This window comes from Entelurus aequoreus, linkage group LG19 (genome assembly GCF_033978785.1).
Source record: "Entelurus aequoreus isolate RoL-2023_Sb linkage group LG19, RoL_Eaeq_v1.1, whole genome shotgun sequence".
Taxonomy (NCBI): domain Eukaryota; kingdom Metazoa; phylum Chordata; class Actinopteri; order Syngnathiformes; family Syngnathidae; genus Entelurus; species Entelurus aequoreus.
Genome location: NC_084749.1, coordinates 28949077 through 28972104, shown reverse-complemented (window position 1 = coordinate 28972104; position 23028 = coordinate 28949077). Strand labels below are relative to the sequence as shown.

The 23028-nt window shown below is 38.7% G+C and overlaps 1 protein-coding gene across 8 annotated transcripts in view; it reads right to left on the bottom strand.

Moving 5' to 3' along the window:
* lrp8 (low density lipoprotein receptor-related protein 8, apolipoprotein e receptor) overlaps window positions 1-23028 on the bottom strand; it is a 410737-nt gene that overhangs the window by 7100 nt on the left and 380609 nt on the right. For 2 of the 8 annotated variants that reach the window (XM_062028224.1, XM_062028227.1), the window contains 3 exons: window positions 22588-22656; window positions 10097-10269; window positions 2448-7376 (listed from right to left, as the gene is read on the bottom strand). In XM_062028224.1, coding sequence (XP_061884208.1) covers window positions 7338-7376; window positions 10097-10269; window positions 22588-22656 — 281 coding nt within the window. In that variant the 3' untranslated portion in view covers window positions 2448-7337. Of the gene's footprint in view, window positions 1-2447; window positions 7377-9549; window positions 10288-22587; window positions 22657-23028 lie in introns of those variants that run through there. The other 6 variants (XM_062028220.1, XM_062028226.1, XM_062028222.1 and 3 more) reach the window with 5 other exon arrangements.

Here is a 23028-nt window from a genome sequence, read left to right as displayed (position 1 = left end):
TTTAGTCTTTTGTTGCGCCCTGAAAAGTGTTTATACTGTAAGTATGATATTTATTATGCACCTGCGGTAACGTGCTTCTTAGATGTAGTTTTCATTACCAAATTTGGAAGTGTTAAAAAATCCCCATGCAAAATCGCTAATGCCAATTAAACAGTAGCATTTTGGAAAGGTGGCGCCTTACTGTATGTTCGAGTGTTTACTATCAGGCATAGTTGGCTTTGTTGGCATGGAAAAGTAACATTGCCTAGAGGCAATCCGACTGAGTTTTATCTGAGTGCTGCTTGAGTGCTTGTTTCGGCACCAAGTGTATGAGCCGGTCGAGTCGGTAACCAGACGTGACATTACGTGCAAAAAAGGTTTTGAAATATAAAACTACCAAATTTGGTAACCATTCCGATGTAGAGCAGATAGTTGATAGAAGACTATGGGAGTAAAGGTCTATGAAACCAAACGTTTCACTCTGAGCAACAGTTGACTCATCCTCAAAAAACGGTAGGAGTCAGCACTTATCCCCATTGCATTCTGTCCAAATATCAGATAATAACAATTTCATCCAACTACTCGAGTTATTCGGTATTTTCTTATAATTGTTGTATTAATTATGTTTTTGTACGTGCAGCTTTTCGTATGATTCAGGTTTTGATTAATATCTTTGCCACAATTTTTGGAAAGGAAAAAAGTGAGTGTGAAGCACAGTGCTGAGAAGTTGATGATATTAAAGAAATTAAAGAACGGAATCATCAAAAACATGACTAAGCGGGTAACTAGTTCACTAGTTACAGCTGCGTGAGCCAGCTCGTATGACGACTGATTTTAAAATAAAAACAACTTTCAAAGCATGTCAATATTTACGTGCAGTAGCAAAGGGTTGAATATGTGCTAAAACAAGTCATGCTAAGAAAATGAACTATGAAAATCAATGATGGTTATAATTAATACATTAATTGGCTTACTGCTCAGCCTCATAAGGCTTCATAACGAATGTGTTCAGGATCACACTTGGTTTCAAAAGCTATACTCTTAGCACACAGCCCTTCCCTTGGCCTTAAAGGAGAACTAGGACAGCACTTAATTGAGGTAAACACGCAAAACCGAAGGTCAATAAAATGGATCATGGGGAGAATTGGCATTCAACTTGCATAATAGGACTGCAAAATAAGCCACCATGGGGTCAAATAAAGTTGAGTGCCAGCACTTTGATAAAGAAGGTGAGACAAACTATTGAATTCAGTAAGTGAAGTGAATTATATTTATATAGCGCTTTTCTCTAGTGAATCAAAGCGCTTTTACATAGTGAAACCCAATATCTAAGTTACATTTAAACCACTGTGGGTGGCACTGGGAGCAGGTGGGTAAAGTGTCTTCCCCAAGGACACAACGGCGGTGACTAGGATGGCGGAAGCGGTAATCGAACCTGGAACCCTGAAGTTGCTGGCACGGCCACTCTACCAACCGAGCTATGCTTCCCCGTAAAGAACTCTCAATTCCTCATTTGTCACTCATCGCCATTTTTGCCAACAAGAGTTTCTGATAAAGTAAAAGTTATGTTAAATGTTAATTTTCTTTGTCATGTATGTTTTTGCATTGTTTTTTGCATGAAAAACTATAATTATGATAACTCATTATCCTTCTATGCCACATCAATATGGAATGCACCCCCAACAGGTGTAAAAGAAAGTGCATCTCTATCATCCTTCAAAACCGCACTAAAACACCTCCAGGCAACTTCAACCCTTGACTAACACCCTCCCCTTTCCACATCCCACCTCCCCGGATTGTAAATAACCAAATGTAAATAATCAAATGTATTTTGTAATGTATATACTTGTTCTTATGCTATCTGAACTCACTATGTTCTCTGCTCGCTGTACATATCCTACCAAGTCAGACCTACACTGTTTCAATGTCCATTTCTCTGATGATGCAATTGTTGATGACTGAAGTGCTGTTATCAACCAAACCCTCCTCATCCCACCCCCTGGATTGTAAATAATGTAAATAATTCAATGTATATACTCTGATGATTAACTTGTGTGATGACTGTATTATGCTGATAGTATATATTTGTACCATGAATTGATTTACGTGGACCCCGACTTAAACAAGTTGAAAAACTTATTCGGGTGTTACCATTTAGTGGTCAACTGTACGGAATATGTACTGTACTGTGCAACCTACTAATAAAAGTTTCAATCAATCAATCAATCAAATTATTCTCCATGAAATGTGTTTTGTGTTAATATTTAAATCGTATTTACTTTATTTCTTTTGGGAAAATTTATTATTTCGTTTTTGTTGTACATTTTGGAACAAACACCAAGGTACCACTGTATTCCATTTTAATACTGTATATAATATATATACACAGTACAGGCCAAAAGTTTGGACACACCTTCTCATTTCAATGTGTTTTCTTTATTGTTATGACTTTTTACATTGTAGTTTGTCACTAAAGACATCAAAACTATGACACCTGTGAAGTGAAAACCATTTCTTGAAGCTCATCGAGAGAATGCCAAGAGTGTGCGAAAAAGTAATCAGAGCAAAGGGTGGCTATTTTGAAGAAACTAGAATATAAAACATGTTTTCAGTTATTTAACCTTTTTTTGTTAAGTACATAACTCCACATGTGTTCATTCATAGTTTTGATGCCTTCACTGACAATCTACAATGTAAATAGTCATGGAAATAAAGAAAACGCATTGAATGAGAAGGTGTGTCCAAACTTTTGGCCTGTACTGTATGTCAGTTTTCCTAATATTTGACTTGTTCCTTGCCTCGATGGCTGAGAGGATGTTGTTCTCAAGTACAAATAAATCTTATATCTTTGTACTCGATATGTGATGTTTAATTCAATATGGCGCTTTATTGTGATCCCATGATACTTGCATTGTGCACTACTCCACTTTACTTTTATTTTAATCCTTAATTGGCTTTCCACATTCCCCGCCTTCAGGCTTGAACCATCATCTACAATAGCAGCGGCGCAGACAAGCAAACAGAAAGTAAATAAAAACACTGAGTGAGAATAAGCAAACAACCTCAAGTTCATGGTAACCATGTGTGCGTACATCTGACGCCAACACGGAGGATTACTCATAATTGTTATTTTCTGCCTTGCTGCGTTTTGCCTTGAAGCTCCAGCCTCTGGTGGAATAAATCCTTGTAGTCACATCAAAAAATAAAATAGCTCCTTTCTTACTCTTCCACCCTAAAAATCACCTGCAAACAGCCACACCAATCCCTACCTTGTCATGTTCACAGCTTACTTCTCCTATATTTAGCTTTGCTTCTTAAGGACAACACGCAAAGTAGAGATAGAGGTGCAGTGCCGGATCTAAGGATTTAGTGGCCCAATTTCGGCCCTTAATATTACTATTACCGTATTTTGCGGACTATAAGCCGCTACTTTTTTTCCCCCAGTTTAAACCGTGCGGCTAATAAAACACTGTGGCTAATTTATGGATTTTTCTTCACTAACAGCCATGATGTTTTGTATTCAACAATAATTTCATATTACACTGACAGAGACACAGAAATGGTGTGTTATTGTTTGTGCTATGGGACCATATTTTGAACGAGTTCGCTCACTGCAGGTGCTGCGAGTTGAAAATGTACTTCCTGTTTCGCTCCTTGAACCGGAAGTAGTTGTCCATAGCATTTCTGCTTGTATGGATTCTTCATTCATCACTCCTAGCAACGTTTGTAAGTTTTACAATACAACTAAAACAATTCATACTTACTAAACCATGTGAAGTCTGTCGGAGTGTTTCTATGCATATTTTTTTACGTGCTATCGTGATGTAATCAAGCTAGCGTCGTTAACATTAGCGAATATGCTCACATGTTTACAAGTTAGTATTATTAACTTACAATGGCATTCTTTTTGTATTGTTTCAGTTTCGTTAATTCGCCAAAACGTCATCGTGGCGTTATTGAGTCTGTTGAGCTGATTGTAGAGCAGGGGTGCCCGCAGGTAATTTTTTAACGGCCCCACGGCACATTTTAAAAACACGATTGAAAATGTTTTAAAACGTAAAAAGTGGTATAAAAGTGCAAACAGGTGAAATGTAACAAGAAAATGTTGCAATGTTTACTCTAATAACACGAAGCTGCCATGCAGGCTGTTTCTTTCTTTAAAAAATAATAATGTATCAAAATCAATGTCATTATGAATTATTGAAGGCTCCAATTACGTCACGTTAAATATTGCACTTTGAGATATCTTTTGGGGAAAATGTAGCATATTTTGTTCAAAAAGGAGATTGCGCTTCTCAATGTGATTCAAGATGGAGTGCCAAACCCAAAAAAAGTAATCCAGTAAATGTTTCAAAAATGTTTGAAAAGGTAGCACATCCCAAAATTAAGACTAGTAGGACAAAATACTCACATTTCACTTGATTTATTGCTCACATCAAAGCATATTTTGTGTTTGCCATATAAAAAACTGAGCTGTTTTTTTAAAGAAGGGCCTAAAACGAACAAACAAAAAACAAACAACAATAAAACTTATAATTGACGAATAGATCTGAAGTTGATCTCGAGATTATTGTGTTAAAAGTAAACAGTAAAAAAAATGTATATATTTTTTTTTTTAACACTTTAATGAGTAGTACCCTTTTGGATCTCCAATAATTTTAGTGTGATTTGTTTTTAAGTGTCATTGCTCAAAAAATCAATGGTGTTATGAGTTATTGACCTTTTTAAGGCTCAAATTATTATATAATCTCAAATATTCCACTTTAAAAAAACTATTGGGTGAAAATATTGCATTTTTGTGTTTTTTCCATAAAAAAACTGGGTTTTCTTTGACAAAAAGAGCATACAACTTAAATATTTAGAAACATATTGAAAGATAGACCTAATGTTGATCTAGAGATTTAAAACTTGAATAATAATAATAATAATAATACTGAATAATGACACATTTTCTATATTTTTTTGACCAAAACCCTTTGGGGTCCCCGGGATCAAGCCTGAGTGGAGGCCTACATGTATATTTGTTATACATATATTGTATTGGTTTTTAAAATAACAAATATCAAAATGGCCCCCGCTTGCTTTGATTTGTCAGTGTGCGGCCCTCAGTGGAAAAAGTTTGGACACCCCAGTTGTAGAGCTAGCTTCCGCAGCTTGGTCCATGACGATGACTTCTGTTTTGTTTGATCAGCCGTTTTACTGCCGTGTGACATGCACCGTTTTGAAACAATTAAGGTATGTAAATAAACATTTACAAATATTATTCGTACTGGTATATTCCTGCGACTTATGGTGTAATATATACAAATATATTTATTTCTTCTAAAATGTGATGCATGCAGCTTAAATACTGGTGTGCTCTATACCCCGGAAAATACAGTAATGTTACCATTGGTCAAATTGACCTCTCAAAGCCTCCAAATGTCACTAGTAATACAAATAAACATTCAACAGTGCTGATGTAAATTGACATGAACATGGTCAGAGACTTTCTGATCATGTGGCTGTGGCCCCTAAACAATCGCATGGTGTCTTCATGCCAGGAGTCAGCCCTGCAGATGTGATGAAATAATCATAAACCTCTGACTAAAATGGCATTTGAGTCCAGTAGAAACCGGTCTAATGTGTATGCACGAGGATATGTTGGTTACATATTTTCAAGAGCAAACAAACAGTGGAACCTCGATTTACGAGCCCCTCATTGTACAAACTTTTTGATTGACAAACCACATAGCGAATAAAATACACTTTGTGGTACAAACCTTGTCTTCATACTTGCCACCCTTGAGACCTCCGAATTCGGGCGATGGGGGGAGGGGTGATTGAGGTGGGGGGTGGAGGGGGCAGATTTGAGTTGGGCGGGGTTTGGTGGTAGCGGGGGTGTATATTGTAGCGTCCCGGAAGAGTTAGTGCTGCAAGGGGTTCTGGGTATTTGTTCTGTTGTGTTTATGTTGTGTTACAGTGCGGATGTTCTCCCGAAATGTGTTTGTCATTCTTGTTTGGTGTGGGTTCACAGTGTGGCGCATATTTGTAACAGTGTTAAAGTTGTTTATACGGACACCCTTAGTGTGACCTGTATGACTGTTGATCAAGTATGCGTCGCATTCACTTATGTGTGTGTAAAAGCCGCATATATTATGTGACCGGGTCGGTACGCTGTTTGTATGGAGGAAAAGCGGACGTGACGACAGGTTGTAGAGGACGCTAAAGGCAGTGCTTTTAAGGCACGCCCACAATATTGTAGTCTGGGAGAAATCCGGAGAAATTCGGGAGAATGGTTGGCCCGGGAGATTTTCGGGAGGGGCACTGAAATTCGGGAGTCTCCCGGGAAAATCAGGAGGGTTGGCAAGCATGCTTGTCTTAGTGTACGAACTGTTCATCCACCCATTGTGCATCTTGCAGCGTGGCCATTTTGTGCCCGGCAGCACACTCACTGTGGACGGGCTGATCGATCTCTGGTGCTCATTCAGTCAGCATAATGCTGCTGTTAGCTACTGTGCTACTTATGTGCTTTTTACATGATTACTTTTTAGCCTTTTTACTGCATGTTTTTAGTTTTAATAGCCCGATATGAGTCCAAAGAAAGCAATAGTCAAGTGATGTGTGGTTTAATACAATCAGGAAGTATCCAAACTGCCTCCTCCAATCTCCCCCGACCTTCCCGCTGCGTAACAAAACTATTTACTGACAAGGTAAAGTGGATTTTAGTCTTCTTCCCTAATAATTGACTGCCAAAGTTAAGGAGTTTTGGGATTTCCAACAAGGCTAGTGACAGTGTGTGCGTTTTGGCAGTGCGGCTGCAAATGAGCAGCTTGTTGTTGTTTTGGCGTCATTATTAAATAGAAAGTTGATCCATCACCCTCTTGTTATGTTTGTTTGATATACTAAAATATGGACTATTGTTCAGGCTGTAACCCTCATTTTTACATTGTTACTAATTTGCTTCAATATACAAACTCTTCTATTTACAAACCAATTAAGTTCATAATTAGAGGTTCCACTGTAAAAAAATAAAATTATATATATATATATTTATAAAAAATGAGGAATTAAAATAATCGAAGATGACTTTCTCTGATAATGATGTTAGTTTGACAAAAGTCAATGTAAATGTGAGGACTGAGAGCGAGAGAGAAGAAGGGGCGGAGCACAGACTACTACACTAGGATTAGCGGAAGTAGTAGCGCCTACTGGTAGTAGCAAATGTTACTACAGCGTGAGAGGTAAGATTTACGGCTTGTACGTGTCATCCCTGCTCCTTAGGAGGCAATAGTGTCTCCTCTGCGCTGAGCCAGGCCTCATTGTGGAGGTGCGGATGGGGAGGGAGGAGGGGGTCAAGGTGAGGATGAACCCCCTCTTCAGGGATAACCATCATCCTCCAGACTGAGTGCCACACGCTGAAAACAGCAGATACAAAATGTTACAAATGCAAAAAAATAAAAATAAATAACGTTTACCTCCACCTCATTTGACCTTTCTCGTCTTTGTCCTATTTCTGGCTCTTTTTATTTGAGGAATGCTTCATGCTCGCCTTTGGCTGCAAAACAAAGCTAGCCTGATCTCTCTCTGCCTCTTTGACATGCCACATAGTGCCACAAGGTTGGTAAAATTAAAACAAAAAACCTCTCTGCCACCTTCTTGCCAGAAGCCATTTTTAAGTTATTTTAAAAATGACTCATCTGTGTGTGCACCTGCAACTCTGCTGTGTTTTTCCAGCCTGTCATCACACCAATGTATCTCAACGCATTCGCCGCCTTCCTCGCTGGAGCAGCACAAAGACATCTGGGTTACCATGCCAACTGATCAAAGCGCAAGACCCCCTTTCCCCCCACCCAATATTCTTTGTGGCTACCCTTCCCTACATGCTGTGCTACACTGACAACAAAAATGATACGAAATAATTGTCCTTACGGAGACTTGTGTTTCCACTGATTGTGCTTCCTCTTAGGGTGCACCCAGCACCAATAGGGTCATGGGGGCAGTATACTGTATAGCTTCCAAAAACTGGAGTTTCTACAAACCCCGTTTCCATATGAGTTGGGGAATTGTGTTAGATGTACATATAAACGGAATACAATGATTTGCAAATCATTTTCAACCCATATTCAGTTGAATATGCTACAAAGAAAACATATTTGATGTTCAAACTGATAAAAATTTTTTTGTTGTTGCAAATAATCATTAACTTTAGTATTTGATGCCAGCAACACGTGACAAAGAAGTTGGGAAAGGTGGCAATAAATACTGATAAAGTTGAGGAATGCTCATCAAACACTTATTTGGAACATCCCACAGGTGAACAGGCAAATTGGGAACAGGTGGGTGCCATGATTGGGTATAAAAGTAGATTCCATGAAATGCTCAGTCATTCACAAACAAGGATGGGGCGAGGGTCACCACTTTGTCAACAAATGCGTGAGCAAATTGTTGAACAGTTTAAGAAAAACCTTTCTCAACCAGCTATTGCAAGGAATTTAGGGATTTCACCATTTACGGTCCGTAATATCATCAAAGGGTTCAGAGAATTGGAGAAATCACTGCACGTAAGCAGCTAAGCCCGTGACCTTCGATCCCTCAGGCTGTACTGCATCAACAAGCGACATCAGTGTGTAAAGGTTATCACCACATGGGCTCAGGAACACTTCAGAAACCCACTGTCAGTAACTACAGTTGGTCGCTACATCTGTAAGTGCAAGTTAAAACTCTCCTATGCAAGGCGAAAACCGTTTATCAACAACACCCAGAAACGCCGTTGGCTTCGCTGGGCCTGAGCTCATCTAAGATGGACTGATACAAAGTGGAAAAGTGTTCTGTGGTCTGACGAGTCCACATTTCAAATTGTTTTTGGAAACTGTGGACGTCGTGTCCTCCGGACCAAAGAGGAAAAGAACCATCCGGATTGTTATAGGCGCAAAGTTGAAAAGCCAGCATCTGTGATGGTATGGGGGTGTATTAGTGCCCAAGACATGGGTAACTTACACATCTGTGAAGGCGCCATTAATGCTGAAAGGTACATACAGGTTTTGGAGAAACATATGTTGTCATCCAAGCAATGTTACCATGGACGCCCCTGCTTATTTCAGCAAGACAATGCCAAGCCACGTGTTACATCAATGTGGCTTCATAGTAAAAGAGTGCGGGTACTAGACTGGCCTGCCTGTAGTCCAGACCTGTCTCCCATTGAAAATGTGTGGCGCATTATGAAGCCTAAAATACCACAACCGAGACCCCCGGACTGTTGAACAACTTAAGCTGTACATCAAGCAAGAATGGGAAATAATTCCACCTGAGAAGCTTAAAAAATGTGTCTCCTCAGTTCCCAAACATTTACTGAGTGTTGTTAAAAGGAAAGGCCATGTAACACAGTGGTGAACATGCCCTTTCCCAACTACTCTGGCATGTGTTGCAGCCATGAAATTCTAAGTTAATTATTATTTGCAAAAAATAAATAAAGTTTATGAGTTTGAACATCAAATATCTTGTCTTTGTAGTGCATTCAATTGAATATGGGTTGAAAAGGATTTGCAAATCATTGTATTCCGTTTATATTTACATCTAACACAATTTCCCAACTTATATGGAAACAGGGTTTGTACATATGCGCCCCAAAATATGATAATTAGGTTCTGATTTGTGCTCCCTTTTTGTAGCAGTGTGACAAAAAGTTCACACACATGCAGGTTCTAGAAAGTGGAACATTGTGCTGTCTGTTGTTTTTCTTTGGTGACTTTGCCAATAATAGCCTGGCCAATGAATCAATATTAGATAGCACTGCAGAATCAATGGGTCTAAATGAATAAGTGATGTGTGTCAGTCTATTTTTCCCCATAAGATAGGCCTTGACAATGAAAAAAACATGTAAAAACAGACAAACATTGGAAAGGAAGTATGATGTCAAAAAATGTGTCATTGATTTGTGTGTATTATATGATCATGGTAGCATGGTATAGGGCTTTCCTGTGTAAGTATTTTCAGTTATTACTGCAACGTGGGAATGTCCTCGCTCTCATTTGCCACTGGATAACATCGGCGCCCCCGAGTACCAATGAGAGTTGCTGTCGCTGATGCCGCCCCCTAGAGGGAGCGCTATGAACGGCTGACTGTGGCTGCCACTCACTGCTGGGTAGACGTGACCGACGGACTCGCTGTGTCGGCCGATGTGGATCTCGTCGTCGTCGTCCTCCGTGGTCTTGCGGTAGACGGGGTTGTCGAAGTTCATGCTCTTCGTGTTCTTGCGCCGCCAGTTTCGCCAGACCAGGTAGGCGCCGGTGCAGAGCAACCCGATGACCACTGTGGCAAGGATAGGGACTGCATGTGTTTAACACACACACCACAACAAACACACGGCGGGAGCGTTAACACAGCCCAGGGGACACAGAGCGGCACTTTAAGCACTCAAACGTCACACACACAACTTTTGAGGGCTCATTGCTTTCTTTTTTCCCTTTTAAATACAGTAGGAAGGGGATTCATATTTACCTGACACATGAAACGTGACAAATTATGGGGGTGCCTTATCCACTTTACCCGCCAGATGGCAGTAGAGTGTTGAATATCTTAAAATGTGTTTTGTGGCAATTAGAGATGTCCGATAATGGCTTTCTTGCGGATATCCGATATTGTCCAACTCTTAATTACAGATTCCGATATCAACCGATACCGATATATACAGTCGTGGAATTAACACATTATTATGCCTAATTTTGTTGTGATTCCCCGCTGGATGCATTAAACAATGTAACAAGATTTTCCAAAATAAATCAACTCAAGTTATGGAAAAAAATGCCAACATGGCACTGCCATATTTATTATTGAAGTCACAAAGTGCATTCTTTTTTTTAATATGCCTCAAAACAGCAGCTTGGAATTTGAGACATGCTCTCTCTGAGAGAGCATGAGGAGGTTGAGGTGGGCGGGGAGTGTAGGGGGGTAGCGGGGGGTGTATTATGTAGCGTCCCGGAAGAATTAGTGCTGCAAGGGGTTCTGGCTATTTGTTTTGTTATGTTTATGTTGTGTTACGGTGCGGATGTTCTCCCGAAATGTGTTTGTCATTCTTGTTTGGTGTGGGTTCACAGTGTGGCGCATATTTGTAACAGTGTTAAAGTTGTTTATACGGTCACCCTCAGTGTGACCTGTATGGCTGTTGACCAAGTACGCCTTGCATTCACTTGTGTGTGTGTGAAAAGCCATAGATATTATGTGATTGGGCCGGCACGCAAAGGAAGTGCCTTTAAGGTTTATTGGCGCTCTGTACTTCTCCCTACGTCCGTGTACACAGCGGCGTTTTAAAAAGTCATAAATGTAACTTTTTGAAACCGATACCGATAATTTCCGATATTATATTTTGAAGCATTTATCGGCCGATAATAACGGCAGTCTGATATTATCGGACATCTCTAGTGGCAATTCCAACTTTGACCAGGGTGTCAGTTGCCATTTAGAGCGACACTTTCTATTATTTCCAGCAGACTGCAATGCAAACAAATTAACCCCCCCATTCCTCTCATGGAAGATGCACCTAGGAATGGAGCCATATGAATCCATTCACTACTGTATTTAATTAAATTCGAGATCACTTTTTATGAAAAGTCAATGCACTTTAATTAAAAAAATCTTGTTTGGAAGCTAAAGGTAACACAACAAGTTTCATACTAATACGCCATCATTTCTAATAATTACAGATATTGTTCAGCATCTACAATATCCAATCAATATAGTTAGTGACCAGTTAGGTTAGTCTTGGTGAAATACCATCACCTTACTATTTGCAAAAGGACCTGCAGGCTGAAAAAGTGAATCTCTACCTTGAAAGAAAGAAAACAATAAGCCGTCATATGATACAACAATGTATGCACATATGCATTCACCTTCAGGCTACATATCAACTCACAAACACAGAAATATCAATGCACATTCATTCATCATTATTATTCAGTCCCTCCAGGAATTTGCAATGTCGCAGAAATGTAGCTAAACCCTGCACATTTATGCATCCTGATCATTTTATCCAATACATACAAATATACCGCAAATTCGACATTGACAGTTTGTGTCATCATTTTGACGCAGGTTTACTTACATTGGACGATGCAGATGTGCACTTTTATTTCCCCCTTTAGTATGTTGTATGTTGAGATAATGGCTTCAGCCATCTTCAATTGCACAACAACACCAAATTTTCACAATACAGTGGTACCTCAACTTAAGAGTGCCCCAACTTAAGAGTGTTTTGAAATAAGAGCGGTCTCTCGGCTAATTGTTGTGCTTTAAGTTGCAAGCAAACATTTGATTTACTAGCATCCCGCCATTGGTCAGCTTAGCGAATGTCACAGTGAACCCCGTAAGATACGACCGAAACATCTGGTCTGACTCACTACCATTAGCTTAGCTAGAGATCGACATAACTTTGGTTTACAACCATTGGGAGGAAAAAAGTGAGTGACGAACAGTGCTGAGAAGATGAAGTGGATGATATTCCTTAAATTAAATAAACACATCATTAAAAATATGCGGGTGCAGCAGACTTGGCGAAGCAATTTCAGCATACACACTGCTAGTCTCCACTTTACTTAAGCAGACTATGAGTCTTACTCCAGTTAAGATTGTTAAAATAATATCTAAAAGGCAGACATTTATCCATAAAAATATGGAAAAGCTGCCGAGGGTTTGACGGGGAAGCAGCTGGAAGGAGATATTGAACATTATTATTATTGTCAGAAAAACTGTATGTAAATTATCAAAAAACTTTCCGTTCTCTTAGTTCCCAGTAAACAGATGAAAGCTGTCTTTGTTGCACCAAGTCAAAGGCTTGGAAAATTACATTGTGTACGATGGGAGGAGAAGGGAGGGGGTTTATCTATTGTGATCCAAGATTTGCCCGAACTCAATCCAGGAACAGCCCAAGCCCGAGGCATCTTTTTCTTTTGTGTTAATGTGACCAAAAACAATGTTTGTTTACATACCCCCATTCCTTTAGAAACAGCTGATGTTATGTAAACAGGGAATATCCAAATAAAGGAGGAGATGTGAACCTTTGTCTGGCAGAGCATGGGTGACACTGTAAGAGGTTACAGGTCGACACGTTTCTCCTCAATTGAGCCAAATTGAATTCTGTCTGTTTATTTCCTTGCTTCTTGTCTTGTTTAATAGATGTCATCGATGTTTGAACCTGACAATTATATTACTTGATAAAACTACTGGAGTTGTTGTCGTATATTCTATTACATTTTTTTTGTTTTATACAATGTTTGTCATCTAAAAGTTCCTTTTTTTCCTTTTTATAAAATAAAATAAAACAAAACAAATACATTAATTAAGTTTAATTAAAATTGTGCCATTGTTGTCGTATATTCTATTAAATTTTTTTTGTTTTATACAATGTTTCTCATCTAAAAGTTCCTTTTTTTCCTTTTTATAAAATAAAATAAAACAAAACAAATACATTAATTAAGTTTAATTAAAATTGTGCCATTTTCATAGGGCCTAACACTAATGAAATGTATTTGAATTATTTTCAATGGAAAACGCTAATTTGAGATACAAATGTTTGGAGTTAAGAACTCAGAATTAAGCTCGGAAGTTGAGGTACTGCTGTACTTCAGAAAATACACACAATTCATATTATGGTATCCTAGAAGGCACATTCACTTGAGAAACTTACAAGAGAATGTTACAGTCATCCCATTTGTCAACAAATGTTACAGCTAAAGCTTGCGTAAGATGTTTGCATGGATTGTTTTGCAGCGTGTGCAACATTGTGTAAACACAAGCAAAGTTATTGCTTGACTGCTACTTTTCAAGCACAAAACATGCCCAGAGTCACACAAGAGGTGAACAATGACTGAAACTGTCCACATTGAGATCCAATGCATGTACCATAACTTAAAAATAAAGTGTGAATGTGGAAAACGTAACTGAAATTAGTCATTCTTGTTTGTCTGCTTGTGTGAGTACGCATGCTTCTCTGTACTGGGATTATTAGTGAGTATGTGTAAAAATGATCAACATGTTGTGTTTGTTGTTTTAATATTTTAAACCCACCCCCAACATATTTGTCCTAACAAATTGGTAAAAATCACAAGCTAATGCAATGTTATTAAAAAAATATTTTGCCCAACTTGCGCAAAACAGGTATTTTACTGTAATGTCGGCAAAACAAAACAAATTCTGCAAAATTCTGGAGGAACTGATTAATAAAATACAATGCAATTGAACTTAAAGACACATTCACACCACCTGCATGGGATGGAAGAAAACAGTTCATCATTCTGTAATTAATCATTGCGATCCTGATTTAAAAATGTTTCCACAATAGAAGCGTAAAGTCTGTGTTTAGGATGTGGTTTCTCATTTTAGACTAGCCTCTGCCCAAATCAAAGACTATCTTAAGTAGAGATTGGTACCTTTTACATATAAATCAACACGGTACCATTTCCCAGCATCTGGGAATCCATAGCGGTACTTGTGTGTGTTCAAATGTATTAATAAATCTTAACTCAGATGTTTTTATTTATCCAACGTTAACACTCAGCTGTGCAGTCCAGGTGTTATAGTTTGTTGTCTTACACTGTTAAGTCTCAATAACAAGTGTTTTATATTATTCTTAGCATGAAGTTGCAATTCCAAGATGTTAGATGCCTATAGTGTAAATGCTTACCCAGGAAGTAGTCTTTGCCATAAAGTGTTTATACTTTTAAGTACTGTATTTATTACACAACAGCTGTTTGATTGTAACTTGCATCGAGGTTGTAGTTTTGATGACCAAATTTGGAGGTGTTGAAATTGCCATGTAAAATCGCTAATGCTTATCTTTAGCATGTCTATGGCAAATCCAATGTGAATTAGCATCAAGCTAGCACATTTTTAAAAGTGGAACCCGGCCGTACTTTTTAGTGCCTTTGTAATTGTAACATTACCTAAAGGCAGTCCGACACAGGGCTTGACTGCTTGTATCCTAGCCAAATGCTCGAGCTAGTGCCAAGTTTGAAAACTGGACGTGACGTGACGTGCAAAAAAAGTTATCGAAATATGACACCGTTTGATTTTATGGGAATCGGAACTCGGTAGTACCGATGGACTTCGGTCAGTACTTTTACAAGTACCAAATTTGGTACCCATCTTTAATGTTTAAGTACAAGTAGAGTGGAAAATCAAGTTGACTTTATACGCTTAATTGTGTTTCATTGGGAAGGGACAAGCGGTAGAAAATGGATGGATGGATGGATGTATCCATTAAACCATATCCAATTGTATTTCCAATTCGCAAAGTATGTGAAAATACAGTTTAAACATCACAAAATGTGTGATGCCATTTTGAATAATCCACTCCAGGTGTTTTCAACAATTTCTGTAGATTCGGGGTGGGATGACATCACCATGGGAATGATTCTGCACTCTGACCTTATCAGATTAGTCATGCTAAAATTAGAATGACATGTGCTTTCTATCATTGTATCATGATGGGGCGGTATAGCTCAGTTGGTAGAGTGGCCTTGCCAGCAACTTGAGGGTTTCAGGTCCGATCCCCGCTTCCGCCATCCTAGTCACTGTCGTTGTGTCCTTGGGCAAGACACTTTACCCACCTGCTCCCAGTGCCACCCACACTGGTTTAAATGTAACTTAGATATTGGGTTTCACTATGTAAAAGCGCTTTGAGTCACTAGAGAAAAGCGCTATATAAATATAATTCACTTCACATTTACAAACCCTATTTAAGACATGAACACATATGTTTTCCTTTTTTTAATGCATTCTACGTCATGAATAAATAAATAAATAAAAAGGCCTGAGCAATATGACCTGAAAATATAATCTCTGATTTTCCCCTGTTTTTTAAGGAAACCAATGAATACAAACGGCACAGGTAATTAAAAACAAGTTTTGCTTTTATTTGATCAAAGACTATTAGTTTAAATGACACTGCATACACTGAATCATACTCTTAACTAAATTCTAATGTGTATAATGTTGTTTTTAGACCAAAAATAAATTTGACTTTTTATGCAATCATTTTCAAAGAACTATATTAAGAGGTTCCTCTTGGAGGCAATACTTCTGCTTGAATAAAATACTTGTAGCATTGTATATTGCATGAAAATAAATAATAATCTCCAACATTGAGATTAATAAAGTGTTAACCTAAAACTGCTGTTTTGAATAAAATAGTAATGTAAATAAAAATGTAGTATTGTAAATTGTATGTAAATAAATAATCAAGTAAAACATTGAGACAATTATATAATTTTATTAGATAGATAAACTCAAGCTTTTCCCCGAAGTGTCCAGGGCTCTTTGTTAGTGTGCACAATGTTAAAGACAATGCACACTGCATTGCACATCTATCACATCACTATATTGATGATGAAATGTGTTATAATTCCACAAGAGTTTTACAGCAGCACACACGCGTACGAGCTGTCTGGTTTAAAAATGTGCAGAGCGACTGCTTTAGGGATCGTCCTGTGCATTGTTCTCCACACTTTTTATGGTAGCCGGTGTAAATAATTTCGCCACAGTAAGATGCTTCTTAGGTGGAGTTTTTGTTGCGGTCTTGTTCGCCTCGTAAAGGGTTGCATTTCCCCCACTCGTCCTGATGCTGTTTCAGATGCTGGAATGAGTTTGTTGTGCTGCTGCCTATTTTAAAGAAACGTTGTAGCGTGCAGTTACTTGTTCTACGGATGTTGCTGCAAATCTAAAGCACTGGCAACACTTGTCTTTTCTTTGGAATAAACGTATTGCTCTCATTACCATTAGCCATGGTGTTGCTAGGCTTGTGGATCTCCGCGAAGGAAGTAGTGAAGTGAAATGTACTATATTTTATATAGCTCTTTTCTCTAGTGAAAGCGCTTTATATAGTGAAACCCATTATCTCAGTTACATTTAAACCAGTGTGGGTGGCACTGGGAGCAGGTGGGTAAAGTATCTTGCCCAAGGACACAACGGCAGTGACTAGGATGGCAACCCTCAACTTGCTGGCACGGCCGCTCTACCAACCGAGACACGCTGCCAAAAGATTTTTTTTCTCCAAATTGCAACAAAAAACTCGAATTTATCGATTAAATCGATATATCGCCCAGTCCTGTGAATAAATAAATAAAAAGTCTGCAAACAATGGAGTCAATGACAACTCTATTCAGCCCATAAGACTCTCTAAGTTAACATCCAATACTCTATTTACATATTGGGACCTGAATATTACCCAAAGACAAACTATTTTTAGTGGCATATTGATAACAGTCTGAGAGCTAACTATAGCTTATGCTGCAGCATTGATTATAAATCATGCATCTCATCTGGATATTAGGAGGATTTAGCCATGAATCTAGAAGTTGTTCATCTGTGACATTCAATCCATACCCGAAGATGGAGACAAACACACGACAACTGAAGACAGTGTTTGCAGGCAGCAACTTTTCCTCGTTAACCCTTTGTGTGCATCATGATTAATTATTCATCTAAACGGGAAGACATGGACATTGTATCAGTCGTCATCGCAGTGAGAGCAGACATTGTACAGTAAGTGCTAATTGTATCATGTTCGTAGTTTGTATTTCTTGTTTAGCACTTTGCATGCTTAGTGTTTCACTAAAGCTGGATTTGTTTAGCACACGGCTTTGAAAATGTGTAATCATGGTTGGCGCTCACAAAGTCTGCATGATTTACATTGTTGTTGATGGGGAAGGATCTGTGGTTCCTACCTCTACGTCACACCATCACGTGTCTGGCTTGCTCATCATCTCTCAAAATGGTTTGAGAATCTCTGTGCGATTGAAACTATTTTGATTATCTACTTACTCACAATCTTTGTCAGTCTAAATCAGATATCCATAGCTTCGATATGGAGGCTACTGGTTTTTCCATTCTACTGGTACTCTAAGACTACTTGATGATGCTGTTCAAATGATGATTGAGAACAGAGTGCTGGTTCTCTGGAGTGTTAGAGATGAGCTCAGTCTCCCCCCCCCCTAATTACTATGGGTACACTGCAGTACCTGTAGTGGGAAGATAAAGGCATGTGACATGAATAGTACAAAATGTGTCAATAAGGAGGGATAAAAAGATTAACATGCGCTAATATGTCCGTCCATAAATTAATTCCCATCCATTGAAATTGCTGACCGACTAAGATGAAACCCTATAATAATCTTTGATACTCTCTCTAATGTATGTTCATTGGATACAGAAAAACAAAGAAAACACATCAGCTTTTGCCACATTTGGAACATTTTACTCCAATTAGAGAGAAACAAACTGCAGACTTTGTAAATGGTGATTATAGTAGGCGGGCAGATTCCCCTCGAGGAAGTGTGGGTGGGCGCGGTTCAATAATGGATGGCAGTGCAGAAGTAGGGTACAGAAATCTGGCCCTTGTAGACCTGTGACAATAATTAGTGTTTCAAAGCTGCCAAAAATGCAGAATGAGGGGATTTATTGCCTCAATGAATAGCACGAGAAACAGATGAGCAGGGGTTAATAATCTCGGGGGTTGTTATAATGAACTGAGCTGATATCTCAATTGTGGAGAGGAGGGAAAAATAGCAGTACAATGTTTGAGAGCTGCCATTGTGCTCAATATTGGAGATGCAAGATGTTTCAGGCATATGCTGATCCTTTAAGGCCAGCAGACTTCTCACTTTGAGTCCATGAAATTGGACTTTCACTTTAATCACAGCGAGTGGAATAGAGAAAATACTACGCCTCATAGGTTGAGTGACTGCTGGAAACGCCAAAGTATTTGCACACCACCTGCACATTGGGATGTGGACTTAAAAATAACAGTTTTGCTCCCATTTTCCACAAAATGAAGTAACCATTTATGGTGGTAACAGAAGGCATTAGATTAGGCATTCGGATATACAAGTGAATATTTGACTCTTGTGCAAAGGTTTGCTTATTCCAGCAATTAGATTTACAAGGTGAAACTAATATATGACAGATTAATAACATGCAACTCAAGATATTTCAAGCCTTCTTTTGATGTACCTTATTTTCCGGGCCATAGAGTGCACCGGATAATAAGGCGCACTGCCGATGAATGGTCTATTTTCAATCTTTTTTCATATATAAGGCGCACCAGATTATAGGACGCATTAAAGGAGTCATATTATTTTTTTTTTTCTAAATTGAAAACATTTCCTTGTGGTCTTTTATTTGTCGGTCAAATGTACATACTTTCTTAATCCAGCACATGACCATTATGAAACAGCAACACAGTATCAGTGCAGTGTCAATTACCTATCCCTGGTATATACCCTATGGCTTATAAAACGGTGCGGTTAATTTATGGATTTTTATTCGCTAACGGCCATGTTTTATATGCAACAAATAGTTTTCATATTACACCGACAGACACTGAAAAGGTGTGCTATTGTTTGTGCTATTGTGCCATCTTTTGTTCGTTCACTGGAGATTGAAAATGTACTTCCTTTTTCGTGCCTTGAAACGGAAGTATAACAGTCTACAGCGTTTCTGCTCAGAAGGATTCTTCATTCATCACTCCAAGCAACGTTTGTAAGTTTTCCAATAACTAAAACAATCCATACTTACTAAACCGTCCAATGTGTAATGTCTGTAGGAGTGTTTTCATGCATATTTGTACGCGTTTTTGTAACGTAATCAAGCTTGCGTCGTTAGCATTAGCGAATATGCTAACACATTTACAAGTGTCACAGTGTTAGTATTATTAACACACAATGGCATTCTTTTAGTATTGTTTTAATCTCGTAAATTTACCAAAACGTCACTGTGGAGTTATTGAGTCTCTTTAGCTGATTGGAGAGCTAGCTTCCGCAGCTAGTGGGTCCATAAGGATGACTTCTGTTTTGTTTGATCAGCCATTTTACTGCTTTTTACAGGCGCCGTTTGGAAAAAAATAAGGTATGCAAATCTATCCATCCATCCATTTTCTACCGATTGTCCCTCTCGGGGTCGCGGGGGACTGAAGCCTATTCCAGCTGCGTTCGGCCAGCTCATCGCAAGGCCATATAAACATTTACACATATCTTTCATACCGATATAGTCGTGGTCAAAAGTTTACATACACTTGTAAAGAACATAATGTCATGGCTGTCTTGAGTTTCCAATAATTTCTACAACTCTTATTTTTTTTGTGATAAAGTGATTGGAGCACATACTTGTTGGTCACAAAAAACATTCATGAAGTTTGGTTCTTTTATGAATTTATTATGGGTCTACTGAAAATGTGATCAAATCTGCTTTGTCAAAAGTATACATACAGCAATGTTAATACTTGGTTACATTTGGTTACACTTTTGGATGGATGGATGGTAGCCATCCACAAGCTTCTGGCAAGCTCCTGGTTGAATTTTTGACCACTCCTCTTGACAAAATTTGTTGGTTTTCTGACATGGACTTGTTTCTTCAGCATTGTCCACAAGTGTAAGTCAGGACTTTGGGAAAGCCATTGTAAAACTTAAATTCTAGCCTGATTTAGCCACTCCTTTACCACTTTTGACGTGTGTTTGGGGTCATGGTCCTGTTGGAACACCCAACTGTGCCCAAGACCCAACCTCCGGGCTGATGATTTTAGGTTGTCCTGAAGAATTTGGAGGTAATCCTCATTTTTCATTGTCCCATTTACTCTCTGTAAAGCACCAGTTCCATTGGCAGCAAAATTGTTCCTGGGATTAAAGCCCTCACCTTTTCTCCTCCAAACATATTGCTGGGTATTGTGGCCAAACAGCTCCATTTTTGTTTAATCTGACCACAGAACCTTCGTCCAGAAGGTCTTATATTTGTCCATGTGATGTCAGAGGTTGGGTCTTGGGGGCAGTTGGGTGTTCCAACAGGACAATGACCCCAAACACACATCAAAAGTGGTAAAGGAATGGCTAAATCAGGCTAGAATTAAGGTTTTAGAATGGCCTTCCCAAAGTCCTGACTTAAACGTGTGGACAATGCTGAAGAAACAAGTCCATGTCAGAAAACCAACACATTTAGCTGAAATGCACCAATTTTGTCAAGAGGAGTGGTCAAAAATTCAACCAGAAGCTTGCCAGAAGCTTGTGGATGGCTACCAAAAGCGCCTTATTGTAGTGAAACTTGCCAAGGGACGTGTAACTAAATATTAACATTGCTGTATGTATACTTTTGACCCAGCAGATTTGGTCACATTTTCAGTAGACCCATAATAAATTCATAAAAGAACCAAACTTCATGAATGTTTTTTGTGACCAACAAGTATGTGCTCCAATCACTCTATCACAAAAAAACAAGAGTTGTAGAAATTATTGGAAACTCAAGACAGCCATGACATTATGTTCTTTACAAGTGTATGTAAACTTTTGACCACGACTCTATATCGATATGAAAGATATGTGTAAATGTTCATATGGCCTTGCGATGAGCTGGCCGAACGCAGCTGGAATAGGCTTCAGTCCCCCGCGACCCCGAGAGGGACAATCGGTAGAAAATGGATGGATGGATAGATTTGCATACCTTATTTTTTTCCAAACGGCGCCTGTAAAAAGCAGTAAAATGGCTGATCAAACAAAACAGAAGTCATCCTTATGGACCCACTAGCTGCGGAAGCTAGCTCTCCAATCAGCTAAAGAGACTCAATAACTCCACAGTGACGTTTTGGTAAATTTACGAGATTAAAACAATACTAAAAGAATGCCATTGTGTGTTAATAATACTAACACTGTGACACTTGTAAATGTGTTAGCATATTCGCTTATGCTAACGACGCAAGCTTGATTACGTTACAAAAACGCGTACAAATATGCATGAAAACACTCCTACAGACATTACACATTGGACGGTTTAGTAAGTATGGATTGTATGTCAACTTTTGACCACGACTGTAAATCTGTGGCTTTAGTCCAGTGCACCTAATATACGGTATGTAAAAATATTTTTTTCTTTTAAAATTTGGTGCGTGCGGCTTAATAATTTTTTTGTACTTAGTGTGTGGAAATATAGGAGTCAAAACAAAAGCGTATTTAGTTTTGTTCAGGGTTTTTCATGTGGTGGTTTTATGCACTAAGCTGACATTGTTGGAGCTCAAATAAGAACTTAAAATAAAAGCAGAACTACAACACCCCTCCCCCCAAAATCAATTTTCATTTGGCCTTTTAGCTGCCTTATCCATTTCAAAATCTGATTTCCAGCAAATTGACAATCTGGGTTCAAGAACTGGGTCATGACACACGATGGATTGCTGTGGGAACACACTGTAGGCTCAGAGTGGCTTTGTAGCCGGTCAAAATGTGATGAGAAAGCATAAACTGAATTGCCCACATGCTGGAAACCTTTTAATGATGACATAAAGTGAACATTACAAAGGCCACCAGACTGACTGTCCTATAATGGCTTATTCTTACCATGGGCCTGGGGGCTGTATTATAGAATAATAGCACAGCGTTTTATAAATATGTTTCTGCTACAACCCCTAGATGTTATGTCTTTAAAACCACAAATTAAGTCATATTAATCCAGCAGGTGGACTCATCAAGACTTTTTAAGTCACACTCATGCACACACACACAGATACACGTGACTATCACACAACAATCATAGAAGAAGCCAGGAGGGAAAGCAGGCAAGCAAAAAAAGCAAACAACACAGTTAGAAGTGGAGATAACTCACCGATAGGAATGACTATCCCCAAGACGGCGACTGTGATGTTGTTGCCTATGAGGTAGTGATCACTCGCAGCTGACAAGGAGGAGCAAGAGAGAAGGAAACACAACTTAGCCCAAAGTTCTTTTCAAACACATCCCCCAAGACCTTGCTAGAGCGAAATAAAAGCATGTTGCAGCAGGGAAGCATCGTTTTGGAAACGTGTGCAATAAACTGCACGAGTGATGGCAGATGTTATCATTTTATTCTAAATGGTATTTTTTCTTTCATTTATTGCATGCTTCTTTTTTTTTCTAAATTTAGTCACAAAAATATAGTAATGTGCAAAACTCTTAGGCTACCACTATATGTATTAGGGGTGTCCTAATTCGACTTTTCCACTTCTGATACGATATGGATATTGGACCCTTGAGTGTTGACCGATACTGATATTAACCTGATACGATC